This window comes from Pyxicephalus adspersus, chromosome 3, assembly GCF_032062135.1.
Source record: "Pyxicephalus adspersus chromosome 3, UCB_Pads_2.0, whole genome shotgun sequence".
NCBI classification, from domain to species: Eukaryota; Metazoa; Chordata; class Amphibia; order Anura; family Pyxicephalidae; genus Pyxicephalus; species Pyxicephalus adspersus.
Window position 1 is genome coordinate 131,173,250 of NC_092860.1, and position 17,526 is coordinate 131,190,775.

General features: G+C 37.7%; 1 protein-coding gene across 1 annotated transcript in view; it reads left to right on the top strand.

The window, feature by feature from the left end:
* PPARGC1A (PPARG coactivator 1 alpha) overlaps positions 1–17,526 on the top strand; it is an 808,090-nt gene that overhangs the window by 170,872 nt on the left and 619,692 nt on the right. Inside the window, exon 2 of the mRNA XM_072406385.1 lies at positions 4,167–4,226. Within this exon, the coding sequence (XP_072262486.1) occupies positions 4,167–4,226 (60 nt within the window). The remainder of the gene's footprint in view (positions 1–4,166; positions 4,227–17,526) is intronic.

Below are 17,526 nucleotides of genomic sequence, written 5' to 3' on the forward strand. Positions count from 1 at the left end.
TTAAACTGCATGGTACTTGAACCAGGCTCTTGACTGCATGGGACACGAGTTGGGCTCTAGACTGCATGGGACATGATCCATGCATGATTAAACAATAAAAAAGCTACCAAAACCATGGGATTTTTTTTGTCTATATCTATTACAAGAGAGAGCTATAATATAAGTATCTAAATATATTGTTTTTGAACACCACACTGTAAATTATACTCAGTGAAAATCATCTAGTATTTACCTCTCTCCAAAACGGCATCAGAAAAGAAAACATTCAGTAAACGCTGATTTAAAAAGCTAACTGGGAGGCACTTCTACACTCAAGGTGAAAATCACCACATATATTTGCTTTATTTATTGTAATTTATTGCCACTTAGAATCCTAACTGGAACTGTCCTTTAAGTCTCAGTGTCATTTCATCATACTGGTAAATAAAGCTAAATGTAATGTAACATGTAGAATATTACATTACACTACTTCCTTACACCATGCGTACTCACCAATTGATGTGTTAATCCCTGATGAGTATTTGACATTTTACAGCAGCTGGTGAAATCTGTAACTTTCTCTTCTGTTTTGATGCAATGTATTATAGGTATTTCTTAGTTTATTGATACAAGGTTTTTGTTGTATGATTTGTAAATTTTAAGTTTTGCTCCTAGCAAATTAAAAAGAAATCACTTTAAATAATACAAATTCTTAAATTCTTTAAAGAAAGGAAAAACTTGTACAGTTATGTTAAAAGAAAGTACACTTTCTTATTACCAAGGTATTAGTAGTACACCCCTTAATGATATAGCTTGTAAAATCACCTTTAACAGCATTGTGGAGGAATGGAAGGGAAGTAGGGGGGATGGTGGACCAATTGGAAACCCAGGGTGTTCAATTTGGCAGCCACAACGTTGGATGTGTGCGCAGGTGCATTGACCTGCAAAAAAGGATCCCTTTGGTCATCTTTTCACGGCATTTCATCTTAATTGCCTCCTTCAGCTGGTCCAGGAGGTCAGCATAATACTGTCCAGTGATACTGGAGCCCTGAGGTAGGTAGTCCACCAACAAAATACTGTCTTTGTCCCAGAAAACGGACCCCATGACTTTTTTAGTCGATTTCTGGGTTTGTGAGCATTCATAAATGTACAGCTCACTTAACCCCCCTGGCCGTATTCTCGAGTGTGGCTCACAGTTAATTTTATGTACCAAAAGCGGTAACCCTGAGCCACACTTGATAGCAGTGTAAAGATCCTACCTGCCCCCCCACGATCCAGCGGCATCCTCTAGCAATGCCCAGCTGGCCAGCTTCTGTGTCCCCTGGCATTGCATCCCCCGGTGTGATGGAAGAGATGCGTGAAGCATCGGTACGCTGGGGAGGCGTGGCCTGGGTGGAAATTTAAAAGCAGGATGCAGTTTGCTTTTAACACATTATTCACAGTAATAAAGTGATAAAAAATAAATCCAAAAAATAAATATTAATTAATAGTAATTTAACAATAATATTGCACACTTGTTTGGACAGATTTCAGTGTTTTTGATTTGATTAAATAATTTATTTAAATGTATTGTTAATAAATTATTTTTTATTATTATTATTTATTATAACATAATTTATGATTTGTGTTCCAAACTTTATCATACCCGGGAGTTATTCCTAACAATTACAGGCCTGCAATATTAAACAACAAATTTCCATGCAATGTACAATGTACCGCTTTTGACTTAAAAAATACTGACATAATCAGACCGCCAGGGAGGATGAGGTCTGTACTATGTCTGGATGACTGGTTGGCAGCACCTTGATTCATTTCTTTTTCAGCTATTCTGTTTATATAACATTTCACTCTAGAATACTTTGGTATACAGAGGAGATTATGGGCAACTCATGGATTGCAAAGTGCCCAGGAACTTTGGCTGCAAAACAAGCCCAAATCATCACCCGTCCACCACCATGCTTGACAGCTGGTATAGAGGGTTTGCGCTGATATGATGTGTGTTTTTTTCCCAATTTTAGCACTCTGAGTTATGGCCAAACATCTCCTCTTATAGCCTCCTCTGTCCAAAGAACATTAGTCTAGGGCAGGGGTCGGCAATGCGGTTCTTCAGCCTCCTTGTTGTGGCTCCCTTCGGCCGCTGACGGGAGATCCCTGATGGGGGATCCCCTTCCTGCTATAGACACTGCAGAGGAGGGGGATTCCCCTTCAGGTGTTCTAACAAATAAATCAAATGGGCATGTACAATGAGGTCATTGTTAGGAAAGTTTCACAGCTGTGTTTGGGTATGAATGCTGCATGTCATGTTCTGCAGCCTTACATCTCTCCCGATACAAACCTCCATATCTCCTGAACAGTATGTCCTATTGACTTAAAAATTTCAAGGTACACAGGGGATCCTCATAGCTAGCATTACCCCAAATTTATTACCCCAAATTTTATTACTCTCCACCTTCAACAACTTTTTAAATATGGGGGTCATAATTATAAAAAATAGTAAAAATTGAACATTAGGGCTGCTGGGATGACTTACATAGCAAGGAGGTGTGAACCCCAAATTTACACCTACCTGTCACAAAACTAGAAATGTCATACTACACTACCCTGTCCCCTTCTCTACTTTGAACCACAATTTCTCTGGAACAGGGAGATTTACAAAAACAAAAATGTAGGTGCAAATGGGAGACACCTGTGACTAACACCTCCTAAAATTTAATCATTAGGCAATCGTCAGAACATAAAAAACTGCCCATCAAAAAAATCTACCCTGTTACACATTGCTGGAGGCATCCAGCACCTGAACCCCAATTTCTCTGGATCAGGGGGGTACAAGTGAACAAAATTAGAGGTGCAAGTGGGGGATACACGTGGCTAACACCCCCTAAAATTTCATTGCTAAGGCATCATCAGAATATAAGGAACTCTGCCCATCAAAAAAATCTACCCTCTTACACATTGCTGGAGGCTTCTAGCACCTGAAAACTGATTTCTCAGAAACAGAGGGGGGGTGTACAGGTGAACAAAATTATAAAGAACTCCACCCATTAAAAAAAATCTACCTCTTACAATAAAAGCCTCCAGCTTCTAACATAACAGGATGATACGTTAGAAGCTGGAGGCTTCTAGGGGCATAGTTCAGTGTTTAATTTATTTCATAGTAGGCCTACACATGCACACTGTACTTCTGTTTGCTGTATTCTGCTGTTGTAACAGGTAAAATTAAAAAAAAAGATTAAAACTTTTAAAAGTTTATAAGCTGCGCTATGTTTTGCAGCTCCAGACTATTTTTTTTAGTGAAAGAGGGGCCAAAATGGCTCTTTCTATAGTAAAGGTTGCTGACCTCTGGTCTAGGGTTTTGTGGTCTGTTTTCATGCAGCTTTGCAGGGATAAAACAAGGTTTACCAAATTCTTTTTAGAACACTTCTAAACGAGCTGTATTTATTCAGTCTTTTTCCTGTGTTAATAACTTTACCATTTACCATGCTAACTGAAGCCTTTGTAGTCTGAAATGTACCTCTTTGGGTGAATTAGCTGGGGTATTTCAACTTCTATTCACAACTGAAAACAAAGATTGTTGTGTGACTAGTGCAGCCATAATATTGTTACACAAACTGGCTGTAATATATCTATGAAGGAGCAATGATGTCACCCTAGATCTCCTGATTTGAACTACAAACTCCCCCTTCTCTATTGCATAAAAAGGAAATGTTTTTGAGTTCAATGAATCTAGAATAACTGATATTTGGAAAGATCAACAGGTATGATCTGTACTTGTTGACCATGAACGCTGCATGAAAATTGGAAATTAATGCAGCCACCAAATCCAAGGACTGAAAAGTTGTGATTTCTTGCACTTTTTGTAACACTTGACTACATTATATCTACGTTGTAAGGTGGAGTTTCCTGATCACACAATGGGCTGTATAGTATTACAATTTACAGGAGCAGGTCACATAGAGTAAATGTATTTTACCTATTATATAGTTGTATAGCTTTAAATAACACTAACCCAACAGCCAAACAAAAAGTTCTTTCTCAACTTTCCAACTGCAGCAAAATAAAATGTGGCTGCTACAGGTTACCTTATTCTGCCTGCTTGTTCTGTACATATCTCCAGTCTATTTATATGTCATGCTTTTTCTCTAGACATCAGATAAGCATATTTTTCTATTTTTCTGTTCTTGTTTTAGAGTGGACTCGTCTCATTTACTCCAGAGTGCTATGAGTCAACTGCAGCCATGAAGAGACAGGTAATGATTTTATTTCCATATTGGCTGGTGTGATTCATTCTTTAGCAGGTGTCAGGCACTGCGCAGTTCCAGCATCAGCACTACTCTGCAGCCTCTTGTTCTTTCACAGGCCCCTGAGGCAGTTAAAGGTTATCGAAAGCGGATTATTTTAGAACGGTACCGATGCACATTAACGCTGAGAAGATTTGTGGGAATTGTATAAATGCTTTTGTGCGAAAATCAATCAAGTAAAAATATACTTCTAAAGGTTTATACATAAACGGCAATTCAAAGCAACATTAAAAATGTCTGTTTTGTAGTAGGCGCTTGTGTAGAGGAAATATTGACTGAATACTAAAGTGGCTGAATTGGAAGAGAATGTTTTGGTAGATCTGTGCTTCATGTATACAGTAGTAGGCCATGAAGATTAATGCGTTACCCATGTTGTATTGTTATGATGTTTAAGTGGACCCAGGGAAAAATAATAAATGATATACGTGACACAGTTCTTCTATATTATTACCAAAGGTTTAGGTTTTCCTCTGTAACATACTTAGGTGGTACATTACACAACAGTAGAATGGCTTGGTTTTGCACTTCCTCAAAAGGGGACAACGGTATTCATTTTGCTTTGAAATCATTGCAGCATTGTCACCCCTTGGGTAAATTATTTTAAAAGGCAACACATTAAAGACCACTTGTGGATAACAATTTTTATGCAGTTACAGTAACAGCTTTTTTTAATTTAAAAAAGGTTTAAATCTCTTGAATGAATACTGACAGTTCAAACATTGTTAATAGTGGTAGGGTTTGTGTCAATGAGCTTTTTTCACTGAAAATGGGTTTTGGATTCCCATGCAAGTCTATTAAGTTGGGTTAAACACAAGTCAGAAGCAAGCCAACTGCTGGTTCAATGGAGAAGTGTCCCAAACTGATGTCAAATTCTTAATATTGAATATATGAAAATAATTGGTTACTCAAAGGGATTTAATGGCATCCAATAAATACCTCTGTGCGTAAGGTAACCCATTGTTTTTCTTTATTACTCAATTCATTTATGATTTATGAGTGATGGCATGCCTCTACAGGATAACCTTGAAACATAACATTCTTACTAAATCCACACAAGTTCAAGACCCATCAATGGCATTGATTTGATCAGTTTAGCACAGCTCTAAGAACTTTCAGAATTTACTGACAAGTTCATTTGACCAGCAGTGGCATTTGACCTAGTATTTGACCTCCTGCTGCATTTGACCTGGCTCAAGCGTGTATTCAATTTCCATAGACTTGTATGGCAATAGAAAACCCACTCAAATGAAATAACTCTTGTTTATACAGACCCTAAGACTGTAAGGGGTGTGTATAACTGTCAGCTCATATTGCTTGTCCCAACCTTTGTAATGTTTACTTTTTGTTAACCAACCTGGCTCTAATGCAAGAAGAAAAACATAAATGAAGATATTTGAAATAGTGAAAACCAAATTTGCCTAATGAATACTGCTATTACAGATATTAGGCACATCACAAGAATACAATATTTTTTTAACAATAGTGTACCTTGATGTAAAGCTGCCATTAGGTTCCAATCCTGCCTCAATTTGAAGGACCAATGTGAATCCTAGATTTGGATCTCACCCTTTAGGGGTGTAACAGGAGATGATATTGAATACTTCCAAAGCTGAAAGCAATCACTTACAGAAAGTATTTTGCTCACATTGGACAACTAATTGGCCAGTGCAACATGTCACATGTTAACCAAGCTTTGGGCACTTCAGGCCATTGGGTGAGTTGCAAGAAGCCATGGATTGTCATTTCCAGATAAACATCTGCCCAATAAAAGAAATTACATTTACATGTTAAATCTTATATTTTAGTGATACGGTTTAGATCTATTTTAAATGGTCATGCCGTTTGCAGAAACATGCAAATGAGCATCTATTTATGTCTCCTGACACAACAATAAGAAAAAATGGAAAAACAAATGAGCAACAAAAAAAAAATCGGAAGGAGAAATAAACAAAGTAGGTTTACTGGTTTTATTATGTTATCAGCATTAAGAGAATTTGAATCTAGTTTTATAGCCCTGTGAATTGCTATGTATAAAAAGGAGGTTTGTGGAAAGCCGTACACAGCTGTTACTGTGTACTTGTGGAGTGCTCTGCCTTTATTATGAATTGAGCTAATCAGTGGCATAAACATGAATTGGCTTCTGTTGTCAGAATGATTTTAGTGTAGAAACAGATTATAATACATGACTCAATGCAAAAATGCATAAAGCAAATGTGGGAGGATAAAGATTAGACTTAAGAAACTTTACATTTTTTTTTGGTAAGCGTCATTTATTTCTTGATATTTTTATAACTAGTCTTGGAAATTGTAAACTCAGTAGAAGCCACATTGAAAGACTATTGCCTTGCAGGTGTTGGGAAATTTTTATGACCTTTATTATATATTTTATACAACAACAGCATTGCTTTTGTGTTGCTTGGTTACTATCTGCATTGAGAATGCTGTGTCACAGTAAAGAAAAATTAAACTTATCAAGTCATACAGGAACTATTGTTATGAAGTAAAAACAGCATATCTGCATATTATGGCACTCTTACCTTGAACTTTGACTCCTCTGATGCCTACATCCTTTGTTGCTCCAAAGTTGGTCTCCTCCCAGGTTGCCGCCGGGATCAGGAGTCTTCATAGGCCCTTCAGGAATGACATAGACTCCCCATGTACTCATGTAAAAACTGCATATTTCAAGAAGAAGAAATACATGTTCTCTTTAGCACATATATCTACTACTCTATCTACTAGCAGTAGTTCACTTTTATTGCATATTTCTGCTTTATTGCCTAGTGCCAGGCAAAATGTTTTATTTTGTTGAGGAAAAAGGTGAAGAATACTTCTGCAAACACGTTTTAAGTAGAGTGTGGATGTTTACTGTCCAAGTGCGGTTTGCCACAGACTTGGTACCTACATAGCCAAACTTTTGTGAGCATTTAGATTAGTTTGCAAACTTTTTGAAAAGCAAACCAATGATTTTTGCATTGAACTTTACTGCAGCAAACTCGCATGTCATCCCTTGTAGCACTAGTTACAAAGTTTTATATTGCTGTCTTGCCCTGCTTTGTGATAAAAATTCCCTCTATTTCTTGTATGAGCATCACAGGTACACTTAAAGGAAAATATCCCAAATCAAGTCACAGACAAAGTTGCTACCTCTTCCCAGGAGCAAGTTAGATTTTAAGGCACAGAGGCTCATAAATTGCCTCAATTACAAATATACTGTATATCTATATACATTGATAGCACAGAATTGCTTGTGCAGTGTAGGCTTGCATATACAGTGGATGAGCATCTAATAACATATCACATTGTACAGTAGACTGTATTGATTTAATTGGGGCAAACTGTCCACCGTTATACGATACATCACAGTTAAGTGAAATCATGAAATAATACACCTCTGGTTTGCTTGCTTTGTGTAAGATCTTGGTTATACATTGTGGGTGTTTAGCCGTACAATGTCATCAAATTCAACATCAAGAGTTATGTCAAACTAAGACTGTAAATTTCTACCCTGCCAGATTCCTGGGACCAGTGATGAGTGATGGGTACAGTTGCTTATCATCAGTGGTTAGATTTACACAAACGTCAGTTGTCATATTATCATGAGTTTCAGGAGATATTGTTTGATGACCATTCATTCAGTATGGGCAACATTATCCAGCAAACAAAATCCCTTTTCTGTTCTCTATGCACAGAAAAAAAAAATCTAGGAATACCTAAGCACCAGGGTCAGACTGGTCCACAGGTAAAAAATCTCTCCTATGACCCTAAAATTATTTTGGTGGGCTTTTGGAACCTTCTCTTTAACACAAAAATACCACTTTGCCAATGTATTCCAGTGGACCCGCTTTCCTACAATCTCTGGTGGACCCCAGGATCCCAATATGATATCAATATGACTGGAGAAGAGGTAAGAAGATTTTACCAGGCAGCTAAAACCTTAAAAATATTGTAATAAATTTGTATTTTCCCACTGCTTTGCTCAGCTGTTAAGTTTGTAATATTGAAGACTACAGGTCTTGGAAATCATTTGATTATTAATGCTATGTGTTACAACATTTGAAGTTTCATCATGGTGTGTTGAGTCATGACTTCCTTTGTTGTATGTTTTATTTACTATAAATTGTTAAGAACGTAGCCAAGAACATGAAACTCAATATAATCAATAATATCAGGAGCGATGGAGAACTATGGGATGCATATTCTGCCTGTATTGTCCTAAGGATTTAGAATGTCAATACAAAACAAGTTTTTACAGAAATATTGGGTTGGACTGGGCTGATAATTTAATTATACCTCCATTTTACTAGTTTATCTGGTACTTAAGCCTTAAAAACTTGGTATCTTTTTATTGCACTGTACAGTATTATACAATCAGTTTTGTGGGATGAGCATCTGCACAGATTTCTTTTTTCAGTACTCATATTCTGTTTGCGTTCAATTATTAGCTGATGGGCTAATGGCTATTGTGACATTATACACCAATGTACCAGTGTAAGTGATTCCAGGAAGTGCAATTCATTTTGTGTGTCATTATGCATTTATTATCCAAATGGTTTTCAAAAATGATGTCATGTAGAATAGTTTACAGGCTGACTACTATTACAATGATAACAATATTTGTAAGATTCATTTAAACAATATGCAAATCATCAATTTAAAATGTGCAACATATTTTGGATGGATTTTCGTTTCCAGACATTAGGACATTTGTTTTCGACATCTGTTAAAATGTGGGCCATGTTAAAAATTTGTGAACTGGTTTATAGGGAAGGTGTTGCCATTGCCACTCACAACAGATAACTGTAACGGTAACCGTTCTGACAACCAGCTATTCTCAGTGCTGCTGATTTCAGGCATGGGCTTGGTCTTTCAACAGCCCTCCCAACAATCCTACCTGTGGACTGTAATCACTGCACAATGTCCTTCATTAGCACATTGATGGGGTGGACACACTTTAATGTTTGCTGCATATCATTATTCTGGACATTGGTAGATGCAGCCAACTGTGGTCCCCTGCACAAAACTGAGTAGCAGTGCAGAACTGAATAGGGGGTCCCCCCAACACCCCACAATGGTGAGCAGCAAAACCAAAGACTGTAAACTTGAACAGTATTGAAAGGAATATGCAGCCAGTGAAGAGAATGCTGGAATCATTTATTCACCCGCCATAGACCTGAGCACGCACATCACATCCGTAGCCTGGCATCAAGGGATGGATAGCTCAGCTGCACAGGCAATGTTCTGAGGGCTCGCAGACAGAATAGGTGCTCAGGCAGACATAGGATTGTTCAAGTTACTAAGAAATGCCCAGGGCCCTTCTGCAGTGGCACACTTTGCACACTGTTTGACTCCCCCAGACTCTGGACATGCTTCTTAATGATGACAACAGTTGTACGTTTAGTACAATGCAATGCATGCCTAATGCAATGTGTTTCAGCATGCCACTTTCTACCCAGGGTGCATGTGACAGTATGATAACATAGCATAGAATTAGGAGATGTCTGCCCTCCCATAACAGGAATTGCCTGAAAATAGAAAATGGGAAGATCAGAAGAGAGATGCACACCTAATGTTTTACCAGATGAGCGTTTTCTTGGTTGCAACTAGAATAAGATATAAGGGTGAATCATGGGGGTGCTGACATTAGTACCTGGGGCTTCTGTCTAAGATGTTCCAGAGACACAACCCGCCCACTTTCCTGAGACCGCGATCTGTACAGGGGACATGGCCGGTGTGTTCTTCCAGCAGGGTGCTCCTGACCCCGCTCGGGGGCACACGGGCCAGAGCCACAGACCTTCAAAATTTTCTCGCTGTTCAATATGGTCCCACCTCTTCCCAGATCTGCGCATTGTCCGAGCCTGATGCTGCAATCTTCATCGGTCTTCTTCCTTCTGCTGTCTACCTTTCCCAATCTCGCACTGCTCAGGTTCTGGGATCAGGTGACATATGCCGTTCTGTTTGTAAAAATAGAACAATGCTGATCTCACTGGGTATGTGTGAGATCGGCAACTTTCATTTTTCAATGACAGAAAAGTCCCTTCTGTGCATGCCTGATTTTGGGCATTCGCAGAAGTAGCATCCCAAGCCTTCTTGGATTCATGATGTGCGTTTTACAGAAGGCTCTGTGCTCCTATTCAGTTTTGTGTTGTGGCGGTAAAGACAGAAATAAGGAGCCTGTCGTTTTTTTTTTTAAAAAAGGCATTTAATGAAAAAACAAAACACATTTTCACTTTATATAGGAGGGTTAACTACCCTTCTATATAAAGTACGAATTGTGGTAATATGTCCCCTTTACCTTTATAGAAATCCTACTCATTCTGTTGTTCTGTGGAATTTTAACCCATTTTAATGGTTGAGAGCAGTCAGAAGATCATAGGATGGTTCTTAAATGAATAATGCTCTTTTACATGTTATTCTGTCCCCTGATATAAAGTCCCAGGCGCTTTCCTTCCCCTTTAAATGTTTAATACATTTTTAGGGAATTTTGGGAAAAAGTTTATAAATAGCTTTTATTAGCATTTTATTCATTGTATTATCTTCCCCACATCGACAGAATTTGAATCATATTTTATAGACCACCAAAGTGCCGTGTATTAAATGTAGGTTTCTGAAAAACACCACACAGCTGTTGCAGCGTGCTTGTGCAATGTTCAGCTTTCATTATGAATTGGGCTAATCAGCACCATAAACATGAAATGGCTTCTGTTGTCAGAGAGATTTCATACTAGAAATGAATTACAGTGTGCCGCTTGGCACAATGCATCATAAAATGAAGCACGTAGGAGTAGAACAACTGCACTAAGAAAGGGAACAAAGCCTTTGAAAAATGGCAATAGCCTTCAATAATCTATGAGTGTTTTTACAGTGTTGGAACAGATATCTCTCCCTGCCACTATCTGTGCTGGACTTGCTGTGTATTTTTCATGAGCTAAGGGCGATCTGCACAAACTCTGGCTACTAAGATACTCCATTCAAGTAGGGGACAGGGGAAGCTAATAGATTTTAACTATGTGGAGGACTTTTGGTACTGCACACTATACGGTGTGGGTTTGTATAGCCTTCTAAATTGTCACACACATTTAGAAAATAGTACAGATTTACCAGCATCATTTATTTAGATACTTTATTTAGGAAGTAGGTTTAAAGGATAACAGGACATGAAAATGTTTTTTTAAATTCTGGGGTGAACAATGGAACCATTAGCAGCTCTTTAAGTGGACCACTAAATAGGAAGGTCTGCTTACATTCATTGTTTTTGGTTAAAATGTACCTGTAAAAGGTTTAAAGGACCTAAACTCAAAAAACAAAATAAAACCAGGGGGCAGTACTATTTTGTCAAAAAACTAACTCCACGACTCATGGTGGCTTTTTGTTTAATCATGCACAGAGGGTATACCATCCATTGAGAGAAGAGGATTGCTATTTTTGCAGAAGTCCATTGTGGAGCTGGTGGTGAAGATGGTGCTTTCCTAGGATGCAGCCATGACAGGTCCTGGACCTTCATGGCTTCAGGGTGACTTCATACTGGTAAGTATGTGCCATACCATGCATCCATGCTGGTTATGGCAGAAGCTTACTACCCACCAAGGAGTTTAGTTCCACTTTAAGTTAGAATTATACTTAACTTTTTCTTGTCTTCTGCATCACTGGGCACCATCTATTCTGATAAAGTCATGTGGAACACAAAGCATCTGAAATATTGGGTGAAAACACTCCAGTCTTTAGCAAGAGTGTCTTTTTATAAGATTACGTCTCTTCTCAGAACTCTACCTGGAAGGACAGTGACATTTTCCTTCCTTAGACTAACCTTTCCCCTGACACTGGCCTCTCCAGAGTCACTTGCTTGGGGATCTGCTCAGGTCTTCTTCTGCCCAATATCTTTCACCGGCTTTCTGTGAGTCCAAAAAGGTACAGAATGACCGTCAGCACTGAACTTTTACAAGAATGATTCAAACTTGATCATTCAAAGCACAGAAACCAGATCACTTCATACCCTCCCAACTTTAATGCTTATGCTATCCCCAGGGCCCTAAGAATTCAGGTCTGTATAGGCTTGAGTTAGCTGGAGCCTATGTGGGGTTAAGTTGCTCCCCATATAGTGATTAGCCATTCAAGCACCAAGCTGTATATTGTAGTAGCTCCCTCATACAATAGATACTGTTGACGACACAAAGCAATGGGCTCAAAAACCTGAAAGTGTTTGTAAGCAATGAGGGAGTGAAACTGGCTTTGAAAGTGAAGTTGTTACTGTGCCCTATTCACAAAAGTTAACGTTTAACCATCCTTTCTATGTACGCAGGTTGACACAGTTTGTGAATTGTAGAAGTAGGAATAAAACTGCATTATCGGTTGGTGTGTGGGCATTTAAAATTAGAAAAATATGTAAATGTGGGAGGACAATTTTTAGATTAAATTACATCGTTAGAAAAAGCAAATTGGGTCAAGAAAAAACATAGAGCCTGGATGATCAGTGGCTTTCTCATTTGTTTTCAAATGTGTGCAAATTGAGAACTCTGTGTTATGTTAGAAGTTTCCCCCATTTTATTAACCTCTTAGTTAGTCATTACCTAATCAAGCATGTATTTCATACTTTTATAGTAGGAGGTCGGTGTTGCAGAGATGATTTTTGTTGCTGTTAGATTTTGGTAGATGTTGGTTACACAGAAATTATGAAAAAAAGAACCAACCATTAGCATTTTTCAAAACCAGTCAGGCCTGGAGCGAGTGAGTCAAAGGAGCATAGAGGGGGACAGCATGACTGTGCAAGCAGGGAGTAGGCTAACAAAGGGTTAATTTAGTTTCAGAAGTTAGTGAGAGGTGGCATTAGGGGGGCGGAGGTGAAGGAGGGGTCAAGTTGTTAAAAGGTCAGGTCCAGGAAATAGGAGGTCCATAGCTTAGATAGGGGCGAGAAAAAGTTTCCCTTCCACCCACCCCTTCTTGTGTGATGGATGGAGCGGGTTTAAAGGTTTGTGAGGTTGGAGTAATTGGAATAAGCGGTTGAGGTCGGAGGTTACTGGTTATTTGGTGAAATATTGTGGATTGGGGACCCCTATTTGGTGTGGAGTCCCCATTAATTTGGTGAAATGGTGTTTTAATAATATTTGGTGGTGGTATGTGGTTAAATAAAAAGGTTATGTAGTTCCCTGGCTGGGAGGTTTTGTGGCTGGGAGCAATTATATATACCTTTATCATGGAAGCAGACCACTGGTGCAGTTGGGTGCCTATGAGGACCATGAATCTGTGAGGCAAAAAATTGGTTATTTTATTGTAATAATGGTATTCAATGTTTATTAAGGTATATTGTTAGTTTATGTTATTTATTTTAAGTTATGGTTTATATTGAAGATTTGTAAATTGTTATATTTTATATGAATAATATTTAAATTGTTGTATTAAAAGGCCTAAGGGTCTATAACCAAATTTTATGGTGTGGTTATTTATAAAATGTATAAGGGAGGTTTGGTGGATTCATGGGTTTTTGGGGTTTGGTGCTAAATCTCCTTTGCTGCAGTCATGAATTGATTCGTATATACAGTGCCTGCTGTTTAGTTAAAGATAAAATGATTAGCATGATGATGAGAATAACTCGGAGAGGTAAGGGTGCCCCTCAGCACAGCTACACAGGAGGGCATATAGACTAACAGGGGCCGATTCGTCAAAGCTCTCTAAAGCTGGAGATGATACACTTTTATCAGTAAAGCTGGGTAATCTAGCAAGTTGGATATTAAAGGTATCTTTTACTTTGCTCTAAATGGTCAAGTTATGAGTTTACTTTTAAATCTGACTACCTACTTCTGTACTTATGTTTTAGCTAGAAAAGTTCACAAATCAAAATAAAAAATACTTGATATGTTTTCACATACTCAGACACACTAACCCACAAAAAAGCACACCACAAGAACAGTGTTAAGTAATAGTTAATTTTGTAAATCCACTAATTTCCTTCTACCTATATTGTTTACTTTGTGTTCCTTTAGTATACCTTACAGTAGTCACAAGAACTGCTTATATAAAACATTAGTTATTTATTGCTTTGTTCTTGGAAGTCAACACTAGTTGGCATTCAAGTCACATAGGGTCACATAATTCACCTTATATTGTAATCTTGTGTTGTTTAATTGCTCCCTTAGGCTTACTTTGCTCTTATAGATTAAATTCAATTTATTTTATGTATGCTGTATTATGCTCTGATGTCTTCAATGTATAACAAACCTCAGAAAATATAAAGTGAATTTATACACTGAGGCATGGATTACGGTTGACTTAGCAAAGTGAGTATTTTTATTTCTTAATCTACTGGGACATTTTTTAAATTTGTGTTTTTTAAGTGTTCAAAGCATGGTTTTATAATAATCCAAAGCCCTTCCCCAGTTTTACATTTCCACCATCCCTGCAACCCCAAATTAATTTATTTTAGGCTAATAGCATTCCTGAACTGGGAGTAATGCAAAAAGCAGCACCAATTGCATACATTTTAAATAATTATTTAGGTTTTGTGCACTAGAGGTGAGTGTAGGTGGAATTTAAACACATTCTATGAAGAGTTTAATGTAACACTGATTTGGATCTGGCATATTATGCAGAAAAAGAGTAGTGGGTCTTTTTAGTAAAATTTATGTCATGCAAAAATCTACATTTTATTTTCCATTTTTTTGTTTTATTAATTCAAACACACTGTAAGCAACGAAAAATAACTATTGCTATGCCTCAAATATAGGGCTGTATTTATAAAACCAACCTGGATGTAATCTATCAGGTCATTGTGTTTCATTAGCAGTAATTGATTCCAACCAGGGAATGTTTGAGGGAATGTCAAACTTTCTGTTTTTAAAAAGAGCCCATAGTGTGCAGCTATTTTTTTTATATGAAAACACATCTCTAAATTCCTAACAACATAGTGTAAGCCATGTTTACTTTAATTCTGATGGATCACAAACAACAGTCTCCAAACCCTTTCTGATGCACAGACAGAAGCTATCAATTCATATGTTGTTTGGTAAAATCAATAGCTATGTTTTGCACTTCCTAAACAGATATAACAAACACTCTCCATTGTATATTTAGCAAAACCAAAATGACGCTAAAAAGATAAGTTCATTGTTAGGCTTTACATATATTTAAAGTCTGGAGTTGGAGGATAAAGCAAAGCATATCTGATCCTTGACACATGAAGACAAGAAATAACTCAACAGACCATACAGCATAGAGACCTATAGACTGAATGAAAAGGCAAGGAGCAAAGTTCAGCAGCCAAACTTATAGAGCTCTTCTTCCAGTCATCTGTCTTACAACTAAAACTATAAATGCTATCTAATGGGTTATAATAAGTTCCTGAACTTTACTGTTCTGATTTGCTCTTTGAACCATCCTATTCAATTGAGTCTGGAAGTTCTTTTTCTATTTAAACTGACCTTTATAGTTTTTAGTGGTTGGGAGTAAATCAAGGTACATTTTCTAATGTTACTGGAGAAAAAATGAAAGCCAAAATATAGCTTTAAATGGAGTTATTCTTCAGTAATTCTTTAATTATTACTGCGTAATATGTTGGCACTATATAAATACTGTCTAATAATAATTATGATTTGTACATGTTTCAATTTCCACATGAAAAGCATTCTGTTTAGAGAAAAGCTTTGTATCACTGATAATGTATCTTGCGTTACTGCAAGAAGTGATTTCCCCAAAGAGTTTTTAAAACTTGTTTTACACTAGTGTATATTGAATATGGTTCAATCATACTAACTTCTTCATAAACTGAAGTTAAAATGAGTTATGCTACTCTTATGTAGACATTCAGATCTATTTTACTTAAACAGATTCTTCTGCATTTAAATATAAATTCACGGTACACAAATATTTTACTGCATTATGCTGTCTTAGTCAACATTCATTAAACTGGTTAAGCATAATGAATGCTGAGTTAAGGAAAATCAGGTAAATTCCAGGTAGGGGATGAAGTCTTTAGGCAATATGTTGTAATGGCTGTACCTCTTTTTAATTAGTCTCTGGATGAAACAAGTCTCATGTATGGCAAAGCTCAGTAGTGACTGTGACAACCTATCAACTCTTGCTACAAATTCAGCACACTATTTCTGAATAATCTGTATTGTTTATAACATAACCAGACACAGGAGATGGGGCATTGTGCCTGCTAATCATAGCACAATATAATAGCAATACACAGTATACAGACTTTTGAGGTCACATCCCTATAGTAACATGCTAATGTAATGCTATTATAATGCAATTCTATTGTATTTTATATGGATATAAAAAACAATATTGACAGTAAAGCTTTCCAACATAATGCAACTACTGTACATATCTCATCTGTAGAGAGATAAGATGCTTGACTGCCCAACAGAAGAAGTAGACAGTTATTATAAAGTTTTGTTATACACTAGACTAGTGTTTCACAACCAGGGTTCTGTGGAAGGTTGCTAGGGGTGTCTTGAGCAATCTATACTTCTCAAATCATTTTAAGTGACACTTTTCGGCCACCTGTAAGGGTGACATATTTCTTACTGGTCAGTAATGCGGGAGGCATTATTTATAATGATCATCACACTAATGCAGCGTTCGCCAACCAGAAAAATTTGATGGTCCACGGCTCTGGCCGTGCACCCCACAGCGGGGTCAGGAGAATACCCCACTTAGGGGCGTACCAGCCAGAGCCGCGGACCGCGTTCTTTGTATGGATCACAGGCTCGGGGTAGTCATGGTAGTCAGGTAGGGTGTCTCTGGACACAACTGACCCACTCTGACGCTGCAGGCTCAGACTTGCTATGGGATAGTGGGTGGGTTCTTGCCTAATGACGTCACTCTGGGGGAAGTTTTTTCCCCTTTGAGTGACACATGGCATGTGCAGTCCGGAGTCCGTAAATTTAGTGGTCTGTGAGCTCCACAAGGTTGCCTACCACTGCACTAATGTACTATGGGCTGTGGGTATAGTAATTATATCAGGGGTTCCATGAAGTCCTGATAGTCATTTCCAGGGATCCCCCACCTTAAAACGGTCCAGAAACACTGAACAGGACACAAAAAGAACATAACAGCAAACCATATATTGATAATACTCTATACAAACATCACATTCTATGTACATTTCATGTGACTTGTCCTCTAGATACAAAATGTATGTAAATCTTTATCTTTCTTTATAGATAGGTCATTGAGCCCTAAACAGAACCACAATACAATTCTGGCCCTCCTGGCCCAGTATCACAATTTGTGGATAACTTTGCATCCTGGC